The 24878-nt window shown below is 40.1% G+C and overlaps 2 protein-coding genes and 3 non-coding genes across 10 annotated transcripts; 4 read left to right on the top strand and 1 right to left on the bottom strand.

Annotated features, from left to right (window-relative positions):
• Positions 1-2801: 2801 nt before the first annotated feature.
• On the top strand, positions 2802-9064 carry LOC115114147 (cilia- and flagella-associated protein 418-like). Its single transcript, XM_065009196.1, has 5 exons — positions 2802-3349; positions 5798-5894; positions 6196-6251; positions 6929-7024; positions 8299-9064. Exons 1-5 carry the CDS (start codon positions 3336-3338, stop codon positions 8456-8458), a joined length of 423 nt encoding a protein of 140 aa, XP_064865268.1. The 5' UTR covers positions 2802-3335; the 3' UTR covers positions 8459-9064.
• trnae-cuc (transfer RNA glutamic acid (anticodon CUC)) lies at positions 3605-3676 on the top strand. The gene has a single exon. It is a non-coding gene; the product is annotated as a tRNA-Glu (tRNA).
• On the top strand, positions 5166-5247 carry trnas-aga (transfer RNA serine (anticodon AGA)). Its single transcript has one exon. It is a non-coding gene; the product is annotated as a tRNA-Ser (tRNA).
• trnas-aga (transfer RNA serine (anticodon AGA)) lies at positions 6365-6446 on the top strand. The gene has a single exon. It is a non-coding gene; the product is annotated as a tRNA-Ser (tRNA).
• LOC115103512 (T-cell differentiation antigen CD6-like) lies at positions 9065-20882 on the bottom strand. 6 transcript variants are annotated; one of them, XM_065009181.1, is made up of 13 exons: positions 20775-20882; positions 20565-20673; positions 19365-19445; positions 17189-17488; positions 16572-16886; positions 15396-15455; positions 15107-15250; positions 14225-14572; positions 13936-14082; positions 13605-13688; positions 13311-13445; positions 12633-12734; positions 9065-9828 (listed from the first exon to the last, which is right to left on the bottom strand). In XM_065009181.1, the coding sequence occupies exons 2-13, from the start codon at positions 20614-20616 to the stop codon at positions 9686-9688; spliced, it is 1911 nt and encodes a 636-aa protein (XP_064865253.1). In that variant the 5' UTR covers positions 20617-20673; positions 20775-20882; the 3' UTR covers positions 9065-9685. The 6 variants fall into 6 exon arrangements, with proteins under 6 accessions (XP_064865253.1, XP_029480206.2, XP_064865256.1 ...); XM_029624346.2 differs by having other exon boundaries at positions 14225-14341; positions 14459-14572; positions 20565-20877; XM_065009184.1 differs by having other exon boundaries at positions 20565-20680; positions 20775-20871.
• Positions 20883-24878: the final 3996 nt, after the last annotated feature.

Genomic DNA, 24878 nt, shown 5'->3' with positions numbered 1-24878 from the left:
ATGTAAATTATTACATTTTCTTATAAACACAGACCTATAGGATTTTTTTATATGCAGTCACACATAGACAACATACCCTCGTCGCGATTGCGCACAGGGAAATATGAGGAGTATCTGATTGGTGCGCGAGACTGTAGCAGCCTAGTGGTTTCGATACATTTTTCTTATCAAAATAAGGTCCATGTTAAAGTTATAGTCTGAAATATATTACATAGAGACCATAACTATGTCTCATTTCAATTGCGTTTTACGTTGCTTTTCCTACTTACCAAAAACGTTTAATCAAAGGCAAGAGCTCCATGTTTGATGCTTGACGAGTTAATCAATAAATGCGGGGTTTGGAAATAGGACAGTCAACAGATTTACTGCAGTCAAAGATTATAGATTTTCTGACAAAACACATGTCTCTCCGCTCTAAAAATGGTAGTTGGCTCCCGCCTCTCTTTTATTTGGATTGGTGGACACATCTCATTATTGTATCAATATTTTTGAATATTCGATGAGGGTTGGTGACGTCACGGCCTGTATTCAATGAAGAGAGATGCTACGCTACTAGCCTCAGACATGAATATGCATATTCCCCTCGAGACTCCGATATAAAGTATTTTTTCTCAAAGTTGCCGGGATGTCACGTGTCCTACTTATATTAGTACACTTGTAACAACTTAACCATTAAGAAAGTATTTATATTCGATCAAATACACTTTTCGTAGCAAACTAATAATCCATTTTGTCTACCACTAGGTAGGTTGACATTTCCTTTCAGGGCTAACAAGTCTTTATGTCCTCCCTTCCACCTTTTTTTTAGACTGCTCTCTAACTGCAGTTACATTGCAAAATTACTGCAGTAAAAAAAACGGTGTTATTTTGGACGCAGTATTTGGAGCATACTGCAGTTATACTGCTCTCTGACTGCAGTTACATTGCAACATTACTGCAGTAAAAAAAAATGTTTATTTTGGAAGCAGCATACTGCAGTGATACTGCACTCTGACTGCAATCTTTTTCGTAAGGGCTGTCCAACAAGGTTCGTCTTGTCATTTGCCTTCTATTTTCCAGTTTGTGTGCACAGCAGGTATATGAAGGATGCTGAAGATACAAGGTCAATATGCGGTGAGGATTCGGTTCTTTACCTGGGGTCAGGCACTGGTCAGTGAGGTGGTACAAGGTAAACTACTTTGTGTTACTCTTTTCCAGGGCATTAGTGTGGCCTGCTAATGCTGACTAAAGCCCTGGATCAGAGACCTCAGGGCCGGCCTCTCATTAGGCAGGATTAGACGGATTGACGAAGGCAACCATATCTGAGCTAAACTGACCAAGAGGCACCTCCAACAACACATAAAACCTCACATAATTATGAGACACCATATTAAAATAGAGACACCAAACCATCTTTTACATTTTCAGGCTATCCTAACTTCCAATTCTTAAAAACTTTAATCAACTATAACTATATTCATTTGCATAAATTAGCACTAAATCACTCACCAACAGTAACTCTTGAACCATTCAGCTAGAGACACCAAACCAACTTTCACAGGTTCTGGCTATCCTAACTTCAAATTCTTAGAAACGTTTAATAACTATGTAAATTAACATAAAACAACTCAGCAACAGTAACTATTGAACTGTTCAAGCTAGAGACACCAAACCAATCAATATATATATATATATTTTTTTTTACAGCTACCTACTTTTTCAAATATAACCAGTCATTACCATTACTACTGCAGTCAGTACCACTACAATAACTTTTTTCAAAACCATAAATACTTTAAGCAAGTTAGCAAGCACACCACATTTTCTTCAGGAAATGTACTTTTCTAGTATTGTAGGCCGCCTTTGTCTAGCCACTTAATCATATCAATCTTCGTCCACTCTTTCCTCCATCTAAAGACAGCAGAACTCACAACTTTTATGTTCCCAGCCAATTTAACCTCAGGTTTGTCTCCTGCTGTCCTGGTGAGCAAAATGTGTCTTGAGTTAATTCATTTTAGCAATTGAACCATGGAACTTGATTTAACTACTATTTGACTATCTGCCTTTTGCTGTTTTTCTGGAGATCTTTGGCTGCTCACACATAAGTGGCTCATACTAGTGATTTACAATCTGGTATGTCCTCAGTCCTCATTGTAATCATCATTATTGAAACTACAGCACTGGCTCCAGACCAGCTGTTAAGGGCATAAAGTAACCTCACACCCTCTTCTCCCAGCTGGGTGAGAAGCCCTATAATAAGGAGGCTGGTCTATTGATGAAGAGGCTATCACCTAACAGCACCACCCAATGGTACGCAGGTTTGGAGCGTGAAGTGGAACTTTTGGCTGATCATTCTTTTGATATCTTCCTGCCCAATGTAACGGCTGTTGATAGTGGGAGGTACAAGTGTCTGTAGGAGAGCAGAACCAGGAGGGGCAGGTTCACCTCAGAGTGACTGGTGAGTTTGTTCTTATCTCATTGTGTGCTTGTTTTGGTATGTAAGCAAACTGTATACTGCATGTGGGTGTTTTAAATTTGACACCCCAGAAAGTTCCTCTGTGCTGATATATACTCAGTGTATTAGTTTCTAGTGTATTATGACTTTTTCATTTGCAGGTTGCCTTGACAATAAGTCCACAGACCAATCAGAAGAAAGCAATACCATCCTAGTTCTTTCCATTGTGGGGCTTATGGCAGCATTGCTCACCATCAGCTATGTGAGTTGTCCACTGTCCTCTCATTCAATGGTGATAGTTTCAATGTATTTCACTTTCCGTTTTTTAAATATATTTTTTACAAAAAAATGATTATCTTTATCATAGGTAACCATTACAAATATGTTAATACAAAGGAGCAAGAAGAATTCATAACAACATCTTCTAGATGCACCCTTTGAGAAGAAGGATTTAATGTTGATCTACACTCTGGGGCCAAACTGGTCGGGACAGGGTTCCATAAAACATGATGTCTGTGTGTGAGATCCTGTTCAGCTAGTTTGGGCTCATTATATACTTGAATGAGGAAAGGCAGAGAAAGACTAGTGAACTTTTGAAGCTGAGCAAGGAGCCTAAATGTCATGTCTACTTTCTGGAGAGTTCACCTCTAGAGCAGAGGGAGGCAGACAACCCTCTGACCGGTCCTGTAGAACCAATATGTGTAGGCTTTTCAAAGAAATAAAACAGAAACTGTAGCCTACACCCTTTCTGATAAATTGAAAGTATCAGGGCCATTATGACAAACTTATACAGAATGAAAGTTAAAGTGAGAGCTTATTCTGTAAAATAAAAGAGAAACCACAGCTCCCCATCCATTATAGAGTCATTAAGTTAGTAAGTGGTGGCTAAAATAAGAGAGGTATGACATATGAGAGGTAAGAAGCATGACAAAAAAAGAATAGGTTGTGTTTTGTAAGAATGCAGTGATAGCATTATTTTGTAATTAAGGTATAGTCAGGCTGTAACGATGTGCGCTGAGAGTCGGGAAGCAAGTTCAGGGAGTGAGTGTTTTAATAAATAAACGCAACATAATACAAAATAAGAAACACGAACAATAGTATTAGAATATTGTAGAGACATGTAAGTATTGTTCTATTAAATTCGAAATGTCCATATAGGCTCGTAACTGATCCCTGGTGGTCTAGTGGTTAGGATTCGGCGCTCTCACCGCCGCGGCCCGGGTTCGATTCCCGGTCAGGGAACATACTGTTTTCCTTTGCTCTGAACAGCTCTTTCTGTATTAACGGTTTGCACTAACATTCTCTTTATAAAGTACATTTTATTTATCCGTTATTTTAACAGGTAAGTTGACTGAGAACACGTTCTCATTTGCAGCAACGACCTGGGGAATAGTTACAGGGGAGAGGAGGGGGATTAATGAGCCAATTGTAAACTGGGGATTATTAGGTGACTGTGGTGGTTTGAGGGCTAGATTGGGAATTTAGCCAGGAAACGGGGGTTAAACACCCCTACTCTTGCCATGGGATCTTTAATGACCTCAGAGAGTCTGGACACCCGTTTAACGTCCCATCCGAAAGACGACACCCTACACAGGGCAGAGACCCCAATCACTGCCCTGGGGTATTGGGATATTTTTTTAGAGCAGAGGAAAGAGTGCCTCCTACTGGCCCTCCCAACAGCATCTGGTCTCCCTTCCAGGAACTGACCAGAAACAACCCTGCTTAGCTTCAGAAGCAAGCCAACAGTGGTATGCAGGGTGGTATTACATCAGTGTTCTCTTTATAAAGTACATTTTATATCAGTGTAGGCTGCTGAAGGGAGGACAGCTCATAATCATGGCTGGCATGGAGCAAATGGAATGGCATCAAACTATGTGTTTGATGTATTTGATACCAATCCACTGATTCCGCTTCCAGACGTTACCACGAGCCTATCCTCCCAAATAAAGGTGCCACCAACCTCCTGTGTTTTATGTTTAAGCAATAAGGCACGAGGAGGTGTGGTATATGGCCAATATACCATGGCTAAGGGCTGTTCTTAATCACTACGCAAAGTGGAGTGCATGGATACAGCACTTAGCCGTGGTATATTGGCAATATACCACAAACCCCCAAGGTGCCTTATTGCTATTATAATTTTATTTATGTTTTAACCTTTATTTAACTAGGCAAGTCAGTTAAGAACAAATTCGTATTTACAATTATGGCCTACACCGGCCAATTGTTCGCCAGCCTATTCCTGCATAAACTGGTTACCAACGTAATTAGGGCAGTAAAAATACATGTTTTGTCATACCCGTGGAACACGTCACGAGTATGTCAGCCAATCAGCATTCAGGGCTCGAACCACCCAGTTTGTAATGCTTATTTTATATGTTGAATTCATTTATTCACAAATGTTTGTACTTGGTCATTGATTAAGTAACATTTCTGAGAAGCGTCATTGCCACAGTCAATATGAAGAAACCAATTAATTAACTCACTACCCAACATGGTAATAATTGAAACATAGTTACACGTACAAGTGAAATTAGGAGGTAGTTATCTAGGCCTTGTGGTTAAGGCGACAGACTAGAAATCTTCCCGAGCAGGTCAAAATCTTGCGGACAACGGGTTGTTGTTGTGTGCTGTAGCCTGCTGAATCATAATATAAGTTCAAATGTCAGAAGTCTCTTTTTATAGACAAAAGATGTTGGATATGAAAGATTTCTGTCAAAAATTTAAATCAGATGTTGTCGTGGCCGAGTGGTTAAGGCGATGGACTAGAAATCCATTGGGATCTTCCCGCGCAGGTTCGAATCCTGCCGACAACGTGATATTTTTCTCCAGTGGTTGCCCAAGCTATCATAGATAGCCAGTATCTCTTATTGTATCACAACACACAATTCACTAGCTACACGGTATCAATCTTTACCTACTTGAAATGAGGTTACGCCTGTCAATCAAGCACTCCTGTTCATGACAGCAGCAGTACCTGAAGCTATGGCGGACGAATTGCTAGATGAGGTTGAAACAAAGTTCTGTCGCAATGTTTCATTGACGCCACAACTTCAAGGGAATGTTTAACACAAACTGACGGAGAAAAAAAACTGGTGCATAGTAAAATGCAAGTGTTAACAGGCTAACGTTAACTAGTACGGGGGAAATGGACTAACGTTAGCAAACCAAGTGGTTGACCATGACTGACACAGTGGAAGCTTATGCAACGTAACTAACGGCGGTAGCTATGTAACGTTAGCTAATTAGTTGCAAACGCCAGCCTTCCTAAAATGCATTGTTATTTCATCAAGCATGTTAGCTAAATCACCTAGTTAGCTATGTAACGTTAGCTTGCTAAAACTGTTCCTCGCTTCACACCGTCAGCACCACTGACGATACACCCAGAAAAACGGACAGCGAAGATATAGATGCCCGTCTTGAGGACATACTTGACGATGACTTCGATTCCCTTGAGCTAAACGTGAGTAAATAACCTTAGCTACATCGCCTTGCAATGTTGAATGCTGTTGGCTAAAACATAACAGCATCTACTGTCCAGTAGTAGATAAGCAACCCATAGTCGCTAATTAGCTGGATATCACAGTATTAGCTAGCTATAATTAGATAAATACAAGGCTATGTTTGATTGTATTTAGCCTGTTTCCAATGGGAAGGTTGCTATCATATTTAACCTTCTGATTCCAATGTATTAGCCAACGTTACATTGCAAAAGGGCTGCCCCCTAGGTAGTCTCATATTTGCTTAACTTTACACATTTGCAGACAGGACAGCTTCCTAAAACGGCAAAGACGAAGTCATTGCCACAGGCAACAAGAAAGTAAGTAAGTTTGTGCCAATAACTCAAATTTAAAGAACCTCACATATTCATGTGAGCATAGTTGGTTGGTAGTAGTCGTACATGTAGGTAGGTAGTAGACGTACATGTAGGCAGTTGTCGTGGCCGAGTGGTTAAGGCGATAGACTAGAAATCTATTGGGATCTTCCCGCGCAGGTTCGAATCCTGCCGACAACGGTTTGTTTTGTGTTGCAGCCTGTTGAATCATAATATCTGGCTGTATCGTTCTGTCAGTGTTATACTGCAAAAATTCAGATGTGTTCATTATTATTGAAACTCAGTAAATGTTATCTAAGACATCGGTATATCTCTGTTGCATGCTGTCAATGTTATTGTATGTTTTACAGTTGTCATTATCTTAGGCAGACCAAAATGGTCATTCACAGGAAGCCATAAAGTCTAGTATAATGAGACTTTGGTAAAGCATGTGTTTGATCAACGCTCTCTTTCGATCCCAATTTGTTCTTATGTGAAATATTTGACAGTCTTATGTCCAACAATAAAATTATAAAATATATATATATATTTTTTTCTCAGAAAACGTGGGGGGCCAAATAAAATCACTCGCAGGCCACCAGTTGGGGAACCCTGTTGTAATGTTAAGTGTGTGTAAGCATGGATCACATTTTAATGACTCGTTGTTTAACATGGGCTGACAGGTCGTGTGACCAGCTGAAATGTATCTCCTGTGACTTTCGGGTGGCCATGTTTGACGATCATGAATGGGACCCCTCGTGTGATTACCTATTCTTCAGGTGAGCCTCCTCTCATTGGGCCGGATCTGTCATTATGGGTTAACAAACTCTTTGCGGAATTTAAATATTGTTATTATCTTGAAACAAGTTTGAAGTTGTTACAGAAAACCACAAATCCCAAATTTCTCAGATTTGAACAGAAGAGGGCAGTGTAAACCTTTTATTTTGGGACTTCGTGAAAATAAACTGGAATAATCTTCATTTGATTCTTAATGTAAAATACCCTTTCAGTGAGGATTATGACTTTCAACCTTTGATTGATATCCACCCTTTCAGAGAAACGGGTAACTTTTTGCCAAAGTGAGAATGACTACACAGTGGTTTAATTTAAAACTTTTTTTAACCGTGCTCTGAGATCAGTGCATGGCAGATAGGAATTTCATAGGACAACTGGTACTAGTGGATGGAGACAGACAACACAACAATGCCACCTTGGGTGCCTCTCTGGTTCAATATTGTGTTGTTTCACTGACAGAGAGCTTGCCCATGATAACAAAGACACTTAAGCTTAGTTAATGCAGTGAAGTGGAAGACGTTATAACAGTAGCGCTGTAAGTATGCAGGCGTGGGTATTTGGCGCTCTTAACACCAAGACAGGAATTAAATTATTCTAGGCTACACTAATTTGATACTATTGGTGAGAGTCGACTTGAAATGCAAACTAAGACAATAGACAGAAGGGCTGTGCTCAAATGGGAGAAAAACATTTTAAAATCGAAAAAGAGCATGTGCAGTGGCTGATGTTCCAAGCTTGTGGGTTTTGCTGTCGGTGTTCTGGTGGACACTTGGTGGTTTCAGGCTTTGTGCTGGAGTATAGAGGTTTTACTATGTTGCTGAGAGACTAGGGCTCCTCTACAAGACATGGGGGATTCATTTATCATTCAAGTGTGCTTGTTAAATGCAACATAACGTATTGTGCAAATGATGCTGAAATGAAGCTTTAGGATGGACATGCTTACCATCCTTACCATACTTCCATGTCCATTGTGTCTTGTCTAATTTGTCTTTCCACCCAAATGTATTATTTCAGCTGTAAATTGCAGGTTAACTCTGGAATATTTGTGATGTTTCCAATCATTCAACAATCTTTCAAGGGTCCTTGGATGCTGGTTTTGTTCCATGCACATGACCAATTTGGGTCAAGTACTTTGTGAATTTAGTACTACTTATCCTATCTATAACTCTACATACCAGTATTATACTGTGAGATAAATTAATCTATTCATCTAGCTCATTGCTTAGCTAACCAGCCTTGTCTCTTTGTATCTCTGCAGGAGCAACATGCGAGACTGTCAGAAGCTGCGGGCCAAGCTGAGGAGAAGAAAGGGGGCGCGAGTATACGCCTGCCAGTGTAGCTGGCACTCTGCTCGAGACCTCACCGACCTGAGAGGACAGCACCAGCTCAAATGGGTCTGTGGGAAGCATGACGTGTGACAGCCTTCTTTCTATCACACACACACACACACACACACATCACTTTGAAGTTACTTGAAAACCAATGTCCTCTTGTTATAGACATCCCAACACATATTTTTCTGCCTTGAGAATGATATAGGTCTTTCTCTGCATTACATTTAGTGTGTTCTGGGTTTAAATGAACACGGTAGGTCTTCTGCTATCTTTAGAGATGTGATTTTAGCTAGCTCAGTTTTAAGAGCAGGTATATGTCAGACCATATTTGTGTGAAAACGGTACTTAGGAAAGATGAGGCTAAATATATATATATAATGTGTGTGTGTAGTATTTCAGTATGTTACATGCTTTTCTGTAGCCTTTCCTTCTCTGTCTTAGTTTCTATCTCCCTTGTCCTTTTGTTTATTTCCTCTTCTGTCCCTTTGAGTCAAATGTGTTCTCTGTTCAGGGATTCCTGATCTTACCATTCATGTATTGTGTATAATATGAAGTTGAGATTAGTGTGGAGTTAAATGATGCAAGCTTTTCCTGTTGCATCTGTGCTAGACATTTAGACATACAATATTAAACATAAAAGCATTACTTCACTCTGACCGCCAAGTAGTTGATAAATGAATCATAATCAAATTAAGTAGTCTGTGTATAGTTTATTAAATATGTACTAATTTATTCATCATCAGGGAACCATAAAAAACGCTTAACTGCCAAAGACATTCATGGGATTTGTTGTGAGGATTTGTTGTGATAGCCCAGTCAGAAGTAGGTATTTTGGATAGTAAAAAATGTGCTCATATTCTGTACAAAACATCTGCATATGCGTGTATAGACTAGGCTATTCATATTTAGTCATAGTTGAATAGATGTTGTATGCACTTATTATTTTTTTTTAGCTTTTTCTCCTTGATAATATTAACACAATTGAATTTCAAGTTTAAAAAGTTTGATGTGCATTGACTGTGCTTTGTGTGGCTCAGATCACTGTATTAAATCAATATCAGTGACAGTGTAGTTTGTTGACAATGCTGGTCATTCTGTGTAGTGGAGAAGCGAATGGGGTTAAGACCGTTGGGCCAGTAACAGAAAGGTCGCTGGTTCGAATCCCCAAGCTAACGAGGTGAAAACATATCTGTCTGTACCTTTGAGCAAGGCAATTACACTTCATTTCCCCTGTATGTCTTTCTGGATAAGAGCATCTGCTAAAATGTAAATGATGATAGTTCTCACTTCACTGCTATGTTTGATGAAATGCTAGTAATTTGTTATGTCATCGTAGTCACTGTCAGAAAGAGACTGGTCCGGGTCTTCTTTCACAGTAGCATCACCAATCCCCTCTTCATCTTGGACTCCTATGTTCTCATAAAGCTCCGAAGAGGATGAGCTGCTTGAATCTTCTGTATAAAAGACTTACATTACCATCTACATACATCTACAATAGGCTACATGTTTTCAGCAATTGCATCTACAATGCCTTCAGAAAGTATTTATACCCCATGACTTTTTCCATATTTTGTTGTTACACAGCCTGGATTTAAAATAGATTAAATTGAGATTTTGTGTCACTGGCCTAAACACAATACCCCATAATGTCAAAGTGGAATTATGCTTGTAGACATTTTAACAAATTCATAAAAAATGAAAAGTGTTATGTATGGGACAAATCCAACACATCACTGAGTACCACTCTTCATATTTTCAAGTATGGTGGTGGTTGCATCATGTTAAGGGTATGCTTGTCATCAGCAAGGAGTAGAGTTTTTTGGGGGGATAAAAAAACGGAATGGAGATAAGCACAGGCAAAATACTAGCGGAAACCTGGTTAAGTCTGTTTTTCAATAGACACAGGGAGACAAATTCACCTTTCAGCAGGACAATAAACTAAAACCCAAAGCCAAATATACACTGGCATAGTTACAGTTTTGACTTAAATCGGCTTGAAAATCTATGGACGGACTTGGAAATAGCTGTTTAGCAATGATAAACAACCAACTTGATAGACCATGAAGCATGTAAAAAAGTATAATGTGCAAATATTGTAGAATCCATGTGTGCAAAGATTTGAGAGATTTACCCAGAAAGACTCATATTGGTAATCACTGCCAAATGTGATTCTAACATGTTATTTAAATTAAAATATATTTTTCATTTTCTAAAAAAGTGCAAACATTTCTGAAAACATGTTTTGACTTTGTCATTATGGGGTATTGTGTGTTTTTATTTATGTTATCCATTTCTGAAAACATGTTTTGACTTTGTCATTATGGGGTATTGTGTGTTTTTATTTATGTTATCCATTTTGAATTCAGGCTGTAACCAAGTGGAATAAGTCCAGGGGTATGAATACTTTATGAAGGCAATGTACATTACAGACAGTACATGACTCTAGAATCTACTGCACAGTTGTGATCCATGTAGGGGAATACGGGTACCTGGTGCCGCCATTGAACATGACTTAATGTCAAGGACCAGGCTTAATCTTTGTCAAGGGAACCTACCCTTAATGATAATGCATCAATGTTTGAACATTTTAAATCACCCTTTTGTATTAACGGCATAGCCACAGGAAATAGGGGTGCTGAGGGTGATGCAGCACCCCCTACTAATTCAAAATGAAATAATAAATAAACAATTCTAATGAACAAAAAAAGTACAATTAGAGAACAAAGCCTTAATTACTCCTGTATGAGCGGAGAAAAATACTAATCTTCAGTCGCTTAGTAGCCTGTTCTACTCCCGACCAAAAGCCTGTGACTTGTCAATGTGATTTTGTTTCACCTGAATCTCCATCTATATTTGGTTAATTCTCTGGCTGGGCAAATAAGTAGAGGTGGTAACTGAGGTGGTAACTCATCTATTTGTTTGCTCATCTATCACTGATTAGAAACATTTAGCATGCAGTAATGTACCCTAAATCAAGCGTAGGCCGATTGTTATGCTAGGTCGTGTATAGGCAACTCCAAAAGCCAGCAGTGGTTGTGAAATATGAACAGGAGACTCATGCTTTTGAAAGTATAGATTGCTATTATTTTCTATGGGTATCATGATGAAGACACTCTCAATGTAAGACCCTACGGCTGCTCCCTATCAAAGCAGAGGGAGGATAGAAAAGAGAAAAAGCATGGGCTTGCCTTGGGCTCTGTTTCAAAATCACTTTTATTTATATGACAGCAGTTCCACACGTTGCCGTGACGCAAATTGTGTGGGAAAAATATTCTGGATTTTATTCTGTTATATTTCATTATATTCTCAGCCTACTATGAAATGTGTTGACTGTGACCAGTGTAGCCTAAGTGTGTCTTATCTGTTTAATGAACCAAATAACTTGGTTTTATATTTATGGCACAGCCATTTAGCCTATAGGGTGCACAGACCAGTAACATAATTAAACTCAAAATATGGCATTATTTTGTATTATTTTTCAAATAAATTGTATCGGTCCTATAATGTTTCTTAGGACCTGCCAAAAAAACAAATGAATAGTAGATTTCTTTGTGATGGTGTATATTTATTAAAATAAATCCACCCACATCTACTCCCACTCCTAATCATGCCGGCTTGTGCACAGTAGATATAAAATGCTTATCCCGGCAAGAATGTGGTAAAAATGGGACCGTATGAATTGGGTTCTAAAAAACATTGGCAGATAAAACCATTTTACAGGCAACATGCAGTGAAGTCTGTCTATAAAGGGTATTAGTGTCCATAGTTTAATGGCAGATTAGTGAAAAAACAGAGCTGGCCAATTTCCTCCATCTGAATGAGGACAGTCTCTCTCTTCCGCTCTCTGTTGGATTCAAGCATGCGCCTGCCAGAAATATTTACCCTTTCAATTATTCACTGTGATAGTTTTCGCCAGATTTACTAAGGGAATTAAGTACAATTTAAATCCTCACAGATGTTTATGCCCCATACCCAATGGCCCCATCTGTCAGACTACCTTAGTTCTTTGAATTGAGTTTTGACACAACTTGAAATCACATTGGCTTATAAACTTAGAGAAACCTTTTGAATATGATTTGTTCTGTTTCTTTCAGGGATTACACCGGTGGTCGTCAAATTAATGTCAGGTTTTGAAACACAAGATGACACCAGCAAGGAGACTGAGAATTAGTCTCTGCAGGGAACATTACACGGTTCAATGGAAATTCTGTCCACCTTTGAAACACACATGCAGAGACTCATCAGAAATATCAGGTACCTTGATTTTGATTGCTCAGTAGGTGGCAGCTACTGTTCACAGGCTGTTGCTGATCCTGGTGTGTACTGGTTGATTGCACAGGGGAATGCGTATAGGTGTTCTCTGAGGAGAAAATGAGAAAATGTGCTCCCAGTGAAGTAATTACGAATCTACATATTTTCTCCCAAAAACAAAAGTGTAGTGCAAAAAGCCTTTGCTGTTGTGTCTACTCCATCCAGTGTTTAGACACAGCCAGATAAATGAGGTGTTTGTTGTGTCTACTCCACCCAGTGCTTAGACACAGCCAGATAAATGAGGTGTTTGTTGTGTCAGTGTTTAGACACAGCCAGATAAATGAGGTGTTTGTTGTGTCTACTCCACCCAGTGTTTAGACAAATGAGGTGTTTGTTGTGTCTAGCCAGCCAGATAAATGAGGTGTTTGTTGTGTCTTGTGTCTGTTTGTTGTGTCTACTCCACCCAGTGTTTAGACACAGCCAGATAAATGAGGTGTTTGTTGTGTCTACTCCACCCAGTGTTTAGACACAGCCAGATAAATGAGGTGTTTGTTGTGTCTACTCCACCCAGTGCTTAGACACAGCCAGATAAATGAGGTGTTTGTTGTGTCTACTCCACCCAGTGCTTAGACACAGCCAGATAAATGAGGTGTTTGTTGTTCTCGTGATATTGATTTGAACGGACCTGACTGTAGATGCTGTTCCACTGCCATCCCCACGTTGTAGTAGGATTCCCCTGATGATGTACTGCTACTCGATCCCAAGGATGGCTCTCTTCCACAGATCAAGTCTGTGAGGGCAGTTTTTCTCAAATCTGGACCTGGGTGGTTAGCATTCCACACAGTTACTCTGTTAACGTTGACTCATGAGAATGGATTTCATAGATGCACTGACTGACTCCACAAAAGCATTTTTGGACTACAATTATTTTATTTTGTTTATTTTTTGCAGCATTTGCCGTTGAGCATTTTAGACTGACCTGAGTCCAGCAGCTCCTTCTCCAGTGTCTCAATGTTCTCATAGCATTCCCCAGAAGACGTGCTGGATGACACCAGCGAATGACCTGGATATACAAATGTTTGTTAGTGCTAGTATGTTACAATTAGGGCTCTTATTCAACTTTTCTGTCACCATGGCAATTTTTTGAAAATTAGAACTTTTCTGATTCCTTGTTCTGCAAACGGTTATAGTAAAGTCCCAGATTTTAAGAGGACATTATGTCCTTTTAAGAGGATGAAGAAATCTGTTCTATATGGACACAATACGATCATGGTAAAAAATCTGGTTCACCCAACCTGACAGTAACTTACAGCTTTGGGTGGCAGTGTTATTTCTCTCAATGCCATTGATTGTCTCAGTAACAATATTATATTTCTCAGGAGCGTCAGAGGTCTCTGCTGTCTGCGTGGTTTCCCATGGCTCTCTGCTTGTGCTCACTCCATTGTCAAGGACCCTGACTAATGAAAACATAAAAGACCATTTGGTTGGCACTGTGAGCAAGTCCTTGGACCACTTTCTCCCTTAATAGCCATGTGTCACTTCCCATATTTTTTCTTTTAGAATTGCACTATTTATCCAAAACTATGAAGATTAACTGACCAAGTGCAGTAGCCATGGCAACAGAGGGTTGGTCATTGAAGTCATCGTTTTCATAGTCAGAGTCACACGAGGCTTCGGTGTCATTCTGAGAGGGCTGTTTGGAAAGGTACTGTGGAGCTGCATGAAAGGCCACAGAGAAAATGACAAATGGGACACTTGAACTAATAAGACATTCCCTAAAATTGCAAGTAACTAATGGGCACAGAGAGGACAAGTGCACCAGTAGGAACTCACTGTAATCAGCTGTGTCCATGGTGACTGTGAGGAGGTTGACACTCTCCCCTCGGTCGGTGTGTTGAGACTGGATGGACAGCAAGCGGCCATCTTGTCTTTGGTGAACCAGAAGTGCTAGTAATGAAGGGAAAGTTTTGCCTTTGAAACGTATCTTTACCGAAGCTAGGATAATAGGTTTGTTGGCCTTTGTTGTCTTTGATGTTGGACAAGAAAATAAGGACAACACATCTCAAAACCAATTAAATATTTGAATTAGACCGCCGTCACATATGGCACATATTCATACATCATCCTTGTGAAATAATAAATGCTGCTTTTTTAAATTTAAAGTTGGTGTGAAAACAACACTGGTGGTGGGACTCTCTTAATGAGCAATCAACCAACCCAGGGGAATGAATACTGTTCCAGTTTGGTGATATCCTTTGTGTACTGTATTGAATCACATTGCTTTGTGTTGTTGTATTATCATAATTGGCAAACCATTGAGAAGAATATGTAATACCCTTCTGACTAAGCAGTTTCTCAGTCTTAATTACTACTCATTGATGATAGCATGTTTGTTGTTGTTGGTGTGAACAAATGGGGAGAGTGACAGTTGAGTCTGAGGCAAGAAAAGAGAAAGAAAAATAGAGAAACACGATGACTCACCAGCTCTCCTCCTGTAAGACAGGAAGAGTGAAGCATTGGAGAGGAGTGTGAGGAGGAGGGCTATAGACAATGCGATGCAGCCCCAGACAGCAGCTACGGGAGGAGAGGACCGGCTCTCTGCACTGGTGACTAGTAGAACTGAGCCTGATGGAAACAAGAACAAATCATAGTGCAGCGTACAGACTAGATAACAAATTCTTCTTGACATGTTCTAATGAGCAGAGCAGACACTCTTGGTGTATTATTACACAGATGGAGGGTCATGTGTGTCAGCATCTATTGAAGGTACCTGTGGTTGAAGTCTGGGTGTTCTGTTCTGCCGTCTCGTTGCCTGGTTGAGATGGAATTCCTGTCAGGGAAATGGACAAGTCCTAGAGGTGTTAGAGAACTAGAATGTATAACAGATGCATGGCTCACTTCTCCTGAGTGCTCAAGGCACTCTTGTTTGAAAGACGGGGAACATTTTTGCTTAAAAAAACATTTGCTCAAAAATTGTAAATCCAAGAGGAGTTGTGTTTGTCCATCTGTGTATCTAATGATCTATTGAACCAATATCGGACTCTTATTCAAAAGTTAGACATTTCAGTCAGTCATTTGGCAATTACTGCCAGGAATGTTTGAGTTTTTCTCTTTAAAAAAAAAAGTACTTTGAAATGTGTAGGACTCACATATTGATGGATGTAGCCTTTTGAGTAGGCCTACATAATGAACTATCACTTGAGGTGTTCGAAATGGATCGGAAACATGGTCAACAAGCCATGGCCTTGACAGAACTGGAGTCTCAGACACTAAAACTCACACTATACATTTAGCAAACATTGTTCATTTAGATGCAAGATTCAAAACCCATGGACGTGCCGAACAACTGTTGTCATGTTGAGGTCAAGGCAGTTTGGATGTTTTCTCACCAAGGAACTCTTGAACTTGGCTCCCAGGTTGAACATCTTCCATTGAGGGTCTTCCTCAGACAGAGCGTGGTATTGAGGTGGTAAGTCTACTTTCTGAGTGACATGCATTATACTTAGGCCTGTGTGTTTTTGTGCTGCCTGTGTGTTTCTTTTTTTTTTTCCCGTTAATGAAAATAACAATAATTCATATGCAAAGCAGCTGTCTCTTTTCTGCTTACGACCTCTCTCACATCACCTGATCTCTGCGCTACTGTAGGAGGATTTGAAGCTTGTTCGTCAGTATCAGTGCTGAGTGTGACTGAGACTCTGAGTGCTATCCATTCAGACACGCTGATAAGGTCACGAGTCAAATCATTCTTGATTCGCTGAAAATCGGCGCTAAGATGATGGGGACTTGGTTCGTCACCAAGACACCGGATGTTCAGTCATGGTAATGTGTTTTACATGTTATTACTGCACTATCCATATTCAGACCAATCTAAAGATAATATAAAAACACTATGACATGATTCTGAAAACAGTAACTGACAATGATAATATTATAGCTGCAGGCTTACCTGAACAAACCACTGCAGCGTCCTCTTTGTGTCCACAGTCGTTGACTGTCCCCATGGAGGGACACTCCCATAGGTTCCTCTCGCTCCCCCCACAGTTCACTTCATCTAAGAGAACCAGACCAACACCCGCTTCAAAGGACCCGTCCTCCCCACTCACATTTAGGGCAGAGCCACAGCCCAATTGAGCACAGACCACGCCCCCATCTCTCAGGTCCCAACTATCGTCACACACCGTTCCCCATTTTTCCTCTCTCCACAACTCCACCCGTCCTTCACAGTGGTGTGAGCCTCCAGCCAATCGCACGGCCTGGTGCCCTGAGGAATGAACAGATCAACCAATCAGTTCATAGATCATCAGAATACCTAGATAGAAGCTGGGCCTCGCTCAGGATCATTAAAAAGCAGCTTGAAAATGGAAGCGTGCTGAAGGGAGGAACTTGTTGCAAAGCGTCCACAAAACACTTGAGACAGCCCATATGATGGCTCTCCATGGCATGCAATTTGCAGGCGTTACTGCAACAATGTGTTTGGGGTTGCTTGTTAACAGTGGTAGCTATTACTCTTGCTCAAGATAAATTGTGCCGATCCACTCATAAGCTTTGCAATGAGGGTCTTACCACAGGTTATCTCAGTCAGGTTAGAGCAGTCCGTGTATGAGAGCTCTGTACAGTTCTCCACCAGTAGGTCTCTGTAGACACACTGGCTCAGACACGTTGAGCTGGAGTAGTTTAAAGTAGCTGTGCCATTCTGTCGGAGCTCATACACTGCCCCGCAGCTCAGGTTGGTACATATGTCCTCCACCACTTTGGCCCACTCTGCAGACCCAAGGTCAAAGGTCACCGGCCTCCACAGCCCTCGATGGAGCACCTCGACAACCCCAGAGCAGTGCTGAGATAGCCTGGGGGGGTGAGATATGGCTGGAGGGGTGGGGAGATGCAGAATCAATATGAGAGTGAAATACAGATGGCTGTTTATATTTCCCCATGTAGTGTAGTCACATGTACAGTACATGTTATACAGCATAGTACACACACATTGAATGCCCTAGCTGTTTGTTGGCCTATCGGTTGCTGTGCTCTTTGCAGACGTTCAGCAGAGCAGCCACATCCTGTGAGTCATGTCCTGTGGAAATGTCACTGGGTGGTGAATTCGGAGGGGGACACTGAAGTCGACCAACCTGATTCTAGAAACACCACGGGACCAAATACTCAGTGGTTTCAAACCATGTGACACTGGAGCCTTTAGTTCTGCATATCACACTTTAGTCTTCACTTTTTTCCCGGTTTAAATGTGGAATTGCACTTCATTTAGGTTCAACAAATAGAGAATGAAAACCAGGTTAGTGTAGTATGATTATAACTGATTGATAGCATTTTCCTTAAAAATCTGACTCTACGGACCATTTGATATCCTCTATGACACAAATGACAATTGATCATTCTTTTCTTCTTTTTGTTTTCTGTTTGTGTGTTAGAGAGAGCATGTTTGTGTGTTAGAGAGAGCATGTTTGCGTGTTACATTTACATTTAAGTCATTTAGCAGACGCTCTTATCCAGAGCGACTTACAAATTGGTGCTTTCACCTTATGACATCCAGTGGAACAGCCACTTTACAATAGTGCATCTAAGTCTTTTAAGGGGGGTGAGAAGGATTACTTTATCCTATCCTAGGTATTCCTTAAAGAGGTGGGGTTTCAGGTGTCTCCGGAAGGTGGTGATTGACTCCGCTGTCCTGGCGTCGTGAGGGAGTTTGTTCCACCATTGGGGGGCCAGAGCAGCGAACAGTTTTGACTGGGCTGAGCGGGAACTGGACTTCCTCAGTGGTAGGGAGGCGAGCAGGCCAGAGGTGGATGAACGCAGTGCCCTTGTTTGGGTGTAGGGCCTGATCAGAGCCTGGTGGTACTGAGGTGCCATTCCCCTCACAGCTCCGTAGGCAAGCACCATGGTCTTGTAGCGGATGCGAGCTTCAACTGGAAGCCAGTGGAGAGAGCGGAGGAGCGGGGTGACGTGAGAGAACTTGAACACCAGAAAGGTTGAACACCAGACGGGCTGCGGCGTTCTGGATGAGTTGTAGGGGTTTAATGGCACAGGCAGGGAGCCCAGCCAACAGCGAGTTGCAGTAATCCAGACGGGAGATGACAAGTGCCTGGATTAGGACCTGCGCCGCTTCCTGTGTGAGGCAGGGTCGTACTCTGCGGATGTTGTAGAGCATGAACCTACAGGAACGGGCCACCGCCTTGATGTTAGTGTGTTAGAGAGAGCATATTTGTGTGTTAGAGAGAGCATGTTTGTGTGTTAGAGAGAGCATGTTTGTGTGTTAGAGAGAGCATATTTGTATGGGATGTTCCTCCCACTTTGCCCTAAAGGAGCCTTACACATCATCATCATAACCCTCAGAACAATGAAAATATCGTCTCACTATGGCTTATTTGATGGTGACCTGTATCATTATAGTAAAACAAATGCCTTTGCCTCATATAATTTCGATCTCAGTATAATGACTTGTGAGCAATCAAGTTCTCTGCAGGATCGTTGCTTGAGGTTGTCTCCTCCCTCTAAGAAGCACACAGACACCTTATCCATTCATCCTTCTATTTTAGCACCTAGCAATTTGACTGGATGGGCACGAGGGATTGGAATTTGGGGTTTAGGAAGGAATGGGGGGTGGTATTCAGAGAGTAAGATCGATGTAGATTGCAGTGGCCTCCGGAACCAAATGAAGCTTGATTGGAGGCTCGGGTTCTGAGGATCTTTTTAGCATAATACCAACCATTTAAATAAAACTGGAACTCACTAAGATTGGATGTCTGCTGCTCATCAGTCTCTCTCGACCCAGAGAAGTTCCCCGGAACAGAGTAGTCTTTATTTAGAAAGCCTGAAAAGATAAAAAACAAAGTAAACTAAGATAAATGAAAAATGATTGTAGTTATGCGTAGTGTAGTTATGAGAGTATTCATGCAGCTGTCCAATCAGTTATTTCATCTTACCACGTGTTGTCAATGCTTTATGAAGACCAGGACAGGCAGCGGTAAATTACCAACAGGTTATTGAATTTGGCTCTAATCAGAATAATCTTTTCCATTTTGTAAACTGTCTGTTGATGGTATTTCAAGGTGGCTACACAATAGTCCCATTAGAAGGATATAATATGGAGTCTGTAAATCACTATATTTACGTTGGATTTCATAACAGCTATTATCAACTGCCTCAGTTGGTTAATTTAGTTGTTAGATGGATATGCCATGAATAACATCTGTGGCTCAATGTTGAATTAAAACCAATTTCACACTAGCAATGTTTGAGGAATCAATGCAGATAATGAATCATCTTTGTGAAGCAAAATAGTTGTTCATGCTTTAACCCATGTCACAGCTCTCCTCCTCGGAAAGCAAATCATTCTGAACTGTCACTTTGTTTATGTATCTCTGTGACAAATTAGTGATTCATACAAAATGTTTACGTTTCAGCCAATTCTTGTTCACTATGGTTGGTTGATTTGAATTCCCTGTACTTTTATGTTGCGTCAAGCGGTCTTTGAATTTTAGCTAGCTGGTGTTCGATGAATCGTATTGGCTGTTGCAGTAAACTTCTTACATTGGCAAGTAAAGTAATCCTCTGTAAGATTGTGCAGCATTTAGCCTACAACTAGTTGGCATCACTCCGGTCAGCCCTTTTTGTATAAATATTTTATTACTTGTTTGAACACACCAACACATGGCTGTCAAAAAGTAGAATAAAACGAAACAAACAAATTCATTTTAAAATATGGTGATGTTGAAGCATAATAAGAAAGCAAATGTGACTCCACTGCCAACTATTTTGATGTGCATATCTTTAGTATTAACAAACAACTCATACAAACAATTGTAAAATACATTTGATGCTGTGTTTGATGTACATAGAGTACAACCGTCATACTTTCCATCAAAAGAGCCAATGAAGATAATATAATTGAATACAATCAAAGTAGAAATATTAGATGAAACTATGTTACCTTGAGAGAGAACCAGAACTGACAGAAGTATTGTTGTCCTGAACAGTTCCATCTCACAGAAAACAGTTAGGCCCGGGGTCCTTTGAGCATACTCCTCAACCGGAAACAACTTTGTTCTTTTAATATTAATAACAATCAAACAAATAATGCAAGTTACTGATCTTATCATGAATAAAGCAGTGTTCTATATGTCAGAACTTGTGTACTCACTATATTTCTGTTTGCACTGCTGCAACTTGTGGTTTTCCACAAGCATCGTCTCTGACACAAAATCAAATAGGCTTCTGTCTGTAGAGCACTACTTTCTCAGACACAGACTGGCTGTGAGATACACCCACTGCCGTACACACACAACTACAAGATATTTCATTGTTGGCTAACACCCCTCGACAACTAATTTTAACCTCCCAACGACACTCAAAAAAGGTTGAATAAACAAACTCAAATTCATATGCAATTTAAAAGATGTTTACCCAAATTACAATGATCTCCTTATATTGATAAAGAGGAGCATGTAAAATGAATCGGAGCCAAATAACCCTGTTTTAGGATTCATGCCAACACAACAATACATCTACTTGAAAAGCCTTATATGCCAGAACATTTTTGAGAAAAGCTGTAGCCACTGGCAATACTAAAACGATATTATTACAGTCTAAATTAAAAATTGATCGAAGCTAATACATTTTCATCAGTTTTACATGGGCTGGAGAACAATTTTAGCACTTTGTTTGTGTGATTGTGAACAAAGACCAACTCCAGTACCATTCAGCTGGTAAATTATAGGCCCAGAGTAGGGGAAGGCATGGAAGGTCTGCCTGTCTGCTTCGACAGTCTGAGCAAATAAAGGAGTTGTGTAGAAGCTGTCCCCATACACAGTAATGGAATCTATCTTATGATAGAACTTCACAAACATCCTGAACTTCAGTATGCAAAGGCCACCATTATTACCAATAAAGACTACCTCTAACAAGTACACGTTTCCTTTTATGTGAGGCAGCTGAACTGCACTTGAATGGACTAAGCCTTGGCTGTACCATAGCCTTGAATATAATGGAGTACCCATATACCAAAAGTCATCAAGATCATTTTATTTGAAATAAAAAGTATTTCTCCCGGCCTTGAAGACACCTCACAAACCTGAGGGCCAGGCAGGAAGTTATCGTGGAACCTTCCTCATCCACACAGACCGGGCCTATTCCAGTCAATCTAATTAGTACTATTGAAGCTGCCAGTACAGGCCTGGCTCTATGGTTGGAGCCTGGAGGCAGGTTTAGGGACGTCAATACACACTGCCTTTAGCCACCACAGCAGAGCTCCCAAGAGTCAGCCTAGTCAACCTCCCTATCCATTTAACTCTTTAGAGAAAGTGAATCATGCTTCACACACCTTGACCCTGTTTCACCATGACACCCTTTAGAATTGGGTTTCTATTCAGTTGGCTTCTCATTTCATTTGATTCATCAGTGCCAGAAGACCTTGGGTTTCTTAATGCTCTCCATTGAGTCTGAAAGTTTGTTGGAAAACATACACTACTCAATGAGAGGTGACTTCACTTTCATTTCCTGGGGATTGACTTAATACAATAACTGTATCAACCATAATATATTGAGTCAACATACAGATGTAGGTTCTTAATTTGATCACCCTGTTGCAGGACAACCTTCCTGCATTGTAGGAAATGTAAAACTAGTAGTGTATTTGAGGTTTAAAAAGACATTTGAGACTTGATTTTCCCCTAGGAAAAATGTATCAACCCCTATACATTTTTAAATTAATTATAATTCTCATTTCTTGTTGCTGCAAGATTATTTTCAATGATGACATTCACTTCTGTCATCTTCTTTCATCTCCTCTCTCACCCCCACATCTCGTTACTTTGTATCTTTTGGGGCAGCTTTTATTCAGCTTGATACATGACTGACAACATCTAATCCGCCGATGGCAAGTTAAATAAAGCATTGTCAGGATGTGACAGATGGATGACTTGCCCAGAGTTGTTCTGGGAGCGGAGTAGACTTTTTAAGTCATATGTCAATCACGTCTCTCCTAAATGACAGCTCTGCAGACATGCCTGTGACATGATGGGAAAATATATAATCAACTGAGTATCCTAGTGACTGATACAACAACCATATAGCCTTTTTTTCCGTTAGGTAAGCTGAGGACAATGAAAAACCTTAGTGTTTCATCATGTTAATTATTACTTGAGTTAAACCTATGTCTTAAATTTGTATTACAGTACCTTTTATTGTTATCCCTGCAGAGTATCTCCAAACGATGCCATGAAGGTCAGTTCCCATGACTAAATGTCTCTTCCTTTTTATATAATAATACGATTCCTACCTACCTTTCCAGTCTGGTGACTTCATCGCCTCCCACTGCCCTCAGGGTCTTGCATAAATTAACGCAGACTCCGTCATTAGCATAATGTGGTCACAATCAGACAATGGGCAATGGAGATTACCTGTCACAGAGTGGGGCTTGAGCTGTTCTCATCTTATTCAAATGATCACTGTTCCTCCCAATGACATTGGTATTATGGTCTCTTGATCTCTTTCATTACAATTATTATTTCTGTTCCTGTCATTCCTATTGATTAATGAAGGAAACAATGTTTCAGCTTCAGAGTGATAATTTAGACTTGAATTCATATTAATCAAAATGAACAAAACCCCAAAACAGGTTGAATATTGCATTCTGCATTCAAAATAGTACAACATTCTGAAATCAAATGTGAATCATTTACGTTCCAATTACAATTACCCTCTTTCACCCCCATTTAATCGTACTTTTGGTGTCCCTTTGTAAACTTAGGAACCCTATTCAATCACATATTGTATTAATAAAAACAACTCTTGCACTGACAGAATTGTTTTGTTCCCAAAACTAAACAATGTTCTCAAGAAACTCAAATGCATAAAGGTAAGAACTCTTTGGTTGTCTACACTGTTGTGCTACAGGACAGCTACCTGCTAGGAAATACATTCATAGTGTGTAGCTTTGATATCTAACTTCTCCAGTTTTTTGATGGGAAAACTATTTCTGGGAAATGTATGCTTCAGTTCAGTAGCCCAGCAGGCAGACACACATAAGATTCTATTAATATAAATAATCAACTCTCATCTGACAGAGCCGCATCTCGATTGAAATTAAATGGATCATTTTGGACACTGACTGAATACCAAACATGTTGGTTTGATAGTGCAGCTAATATGTTGCCAAGGAATACGAGAATGTGAACAAAGTAATTATCAACGAGATTCAGCTAAATTGAATAGATGGAATAGAATCGAAAAAGAAACGAAAAGGACTAGTTTACTCTCCTTTAAAGAAACTCAGCAACCATCTCTCTTCCATTCATTCATGTTTTGATTTGTTTTGTAAGAATATTTCAAAGAGAACTTGTGATTTTTTTCCCCAACTTGTCTTTGTCTCAATCTTTATATTTTGAAGTTTTACATAGATCATCTGCTTTATTTAAATGTCTTTCACAACTCAATCATGAATTGTACAGATATATCTCACTTTTTGAACTAGCCCCAGCATTTGCAGTGGGGCTGTACTTATCAGAAAACAGTAGAGATTGGAGCCAATGTTATGCTTGAATAACCCCCAAAAGGTTTGAGACTTTTCCAAGCTCTGTCTATGCTCTGAATAAGTCTAGATCATTTACCAGACTTTCAGACTGAGGTCAAAATGTATTTTCAGTTTTATCTTAATTCTTCCCTTTTTCGGACATATGCATAGTCTGTTTTGTGAGGACAGTTTTTTGCAAACTAGAAATCTGGGTTAAAGGATAGAAAGAAAGAGAACAAGGTAGATGGTCAAGATATTCTGGAGATGGTGTACAGCAGTTTGGAGAGCATCCTAATCATCAACATGACAGTCTGATACAGCAACTTCAATGTGAGGAGTAAAAACAAGCTGGCCACAATTGTCAGCCAGCAAAATCATCGGTCAGCCACAGGAACAGCTGGGCAACTAAAAGGAAAGCGCTGACTGTTGTTATTTATTTAACCTTTATTTAACTAGGCAAGTCAGTTAAGAACAAATTCTTATTTTCAATGACGGCCTAGGAACAGTGGGTTAACTGCCTGTTCAGGGGCAGAATGACAGATTTGTAACTTGTCAGCTTGGGGGTCTGAACTTGCAACCTTCCGGTTACTAGTCCAACTCTCTAACCACTAGGCTACCCAGCGACCAGTCCCACCCATTCCACATTCACAGATGTGACAGACTTTTAAAAAAATAGAAAAAAAAAAAAAAATATTTAAATATTTTTTTTTTTAATGATTACAAAAAATGTATATA

Source organism: Oncorhynchus nerka, linkage group LG3 (assembly GCF_034236695.1).
Source record: "Oncorhynchus nerka isolate Pitt River linkage group LG3, Oner_Uvic_2.0, whole genome shotgun sequence".
Lineage (NCBI taxonomy): Eukaryota > Metazoa > Chordata > Actinopteri > Salmoniformes > Salmonidae > Oncorhynchus > Oncorhynchus nerka.
Note: the sequence above shows the minus strand (reverse complement) of the source record. Positions and strands in the feature narration are given on the sequence as shown.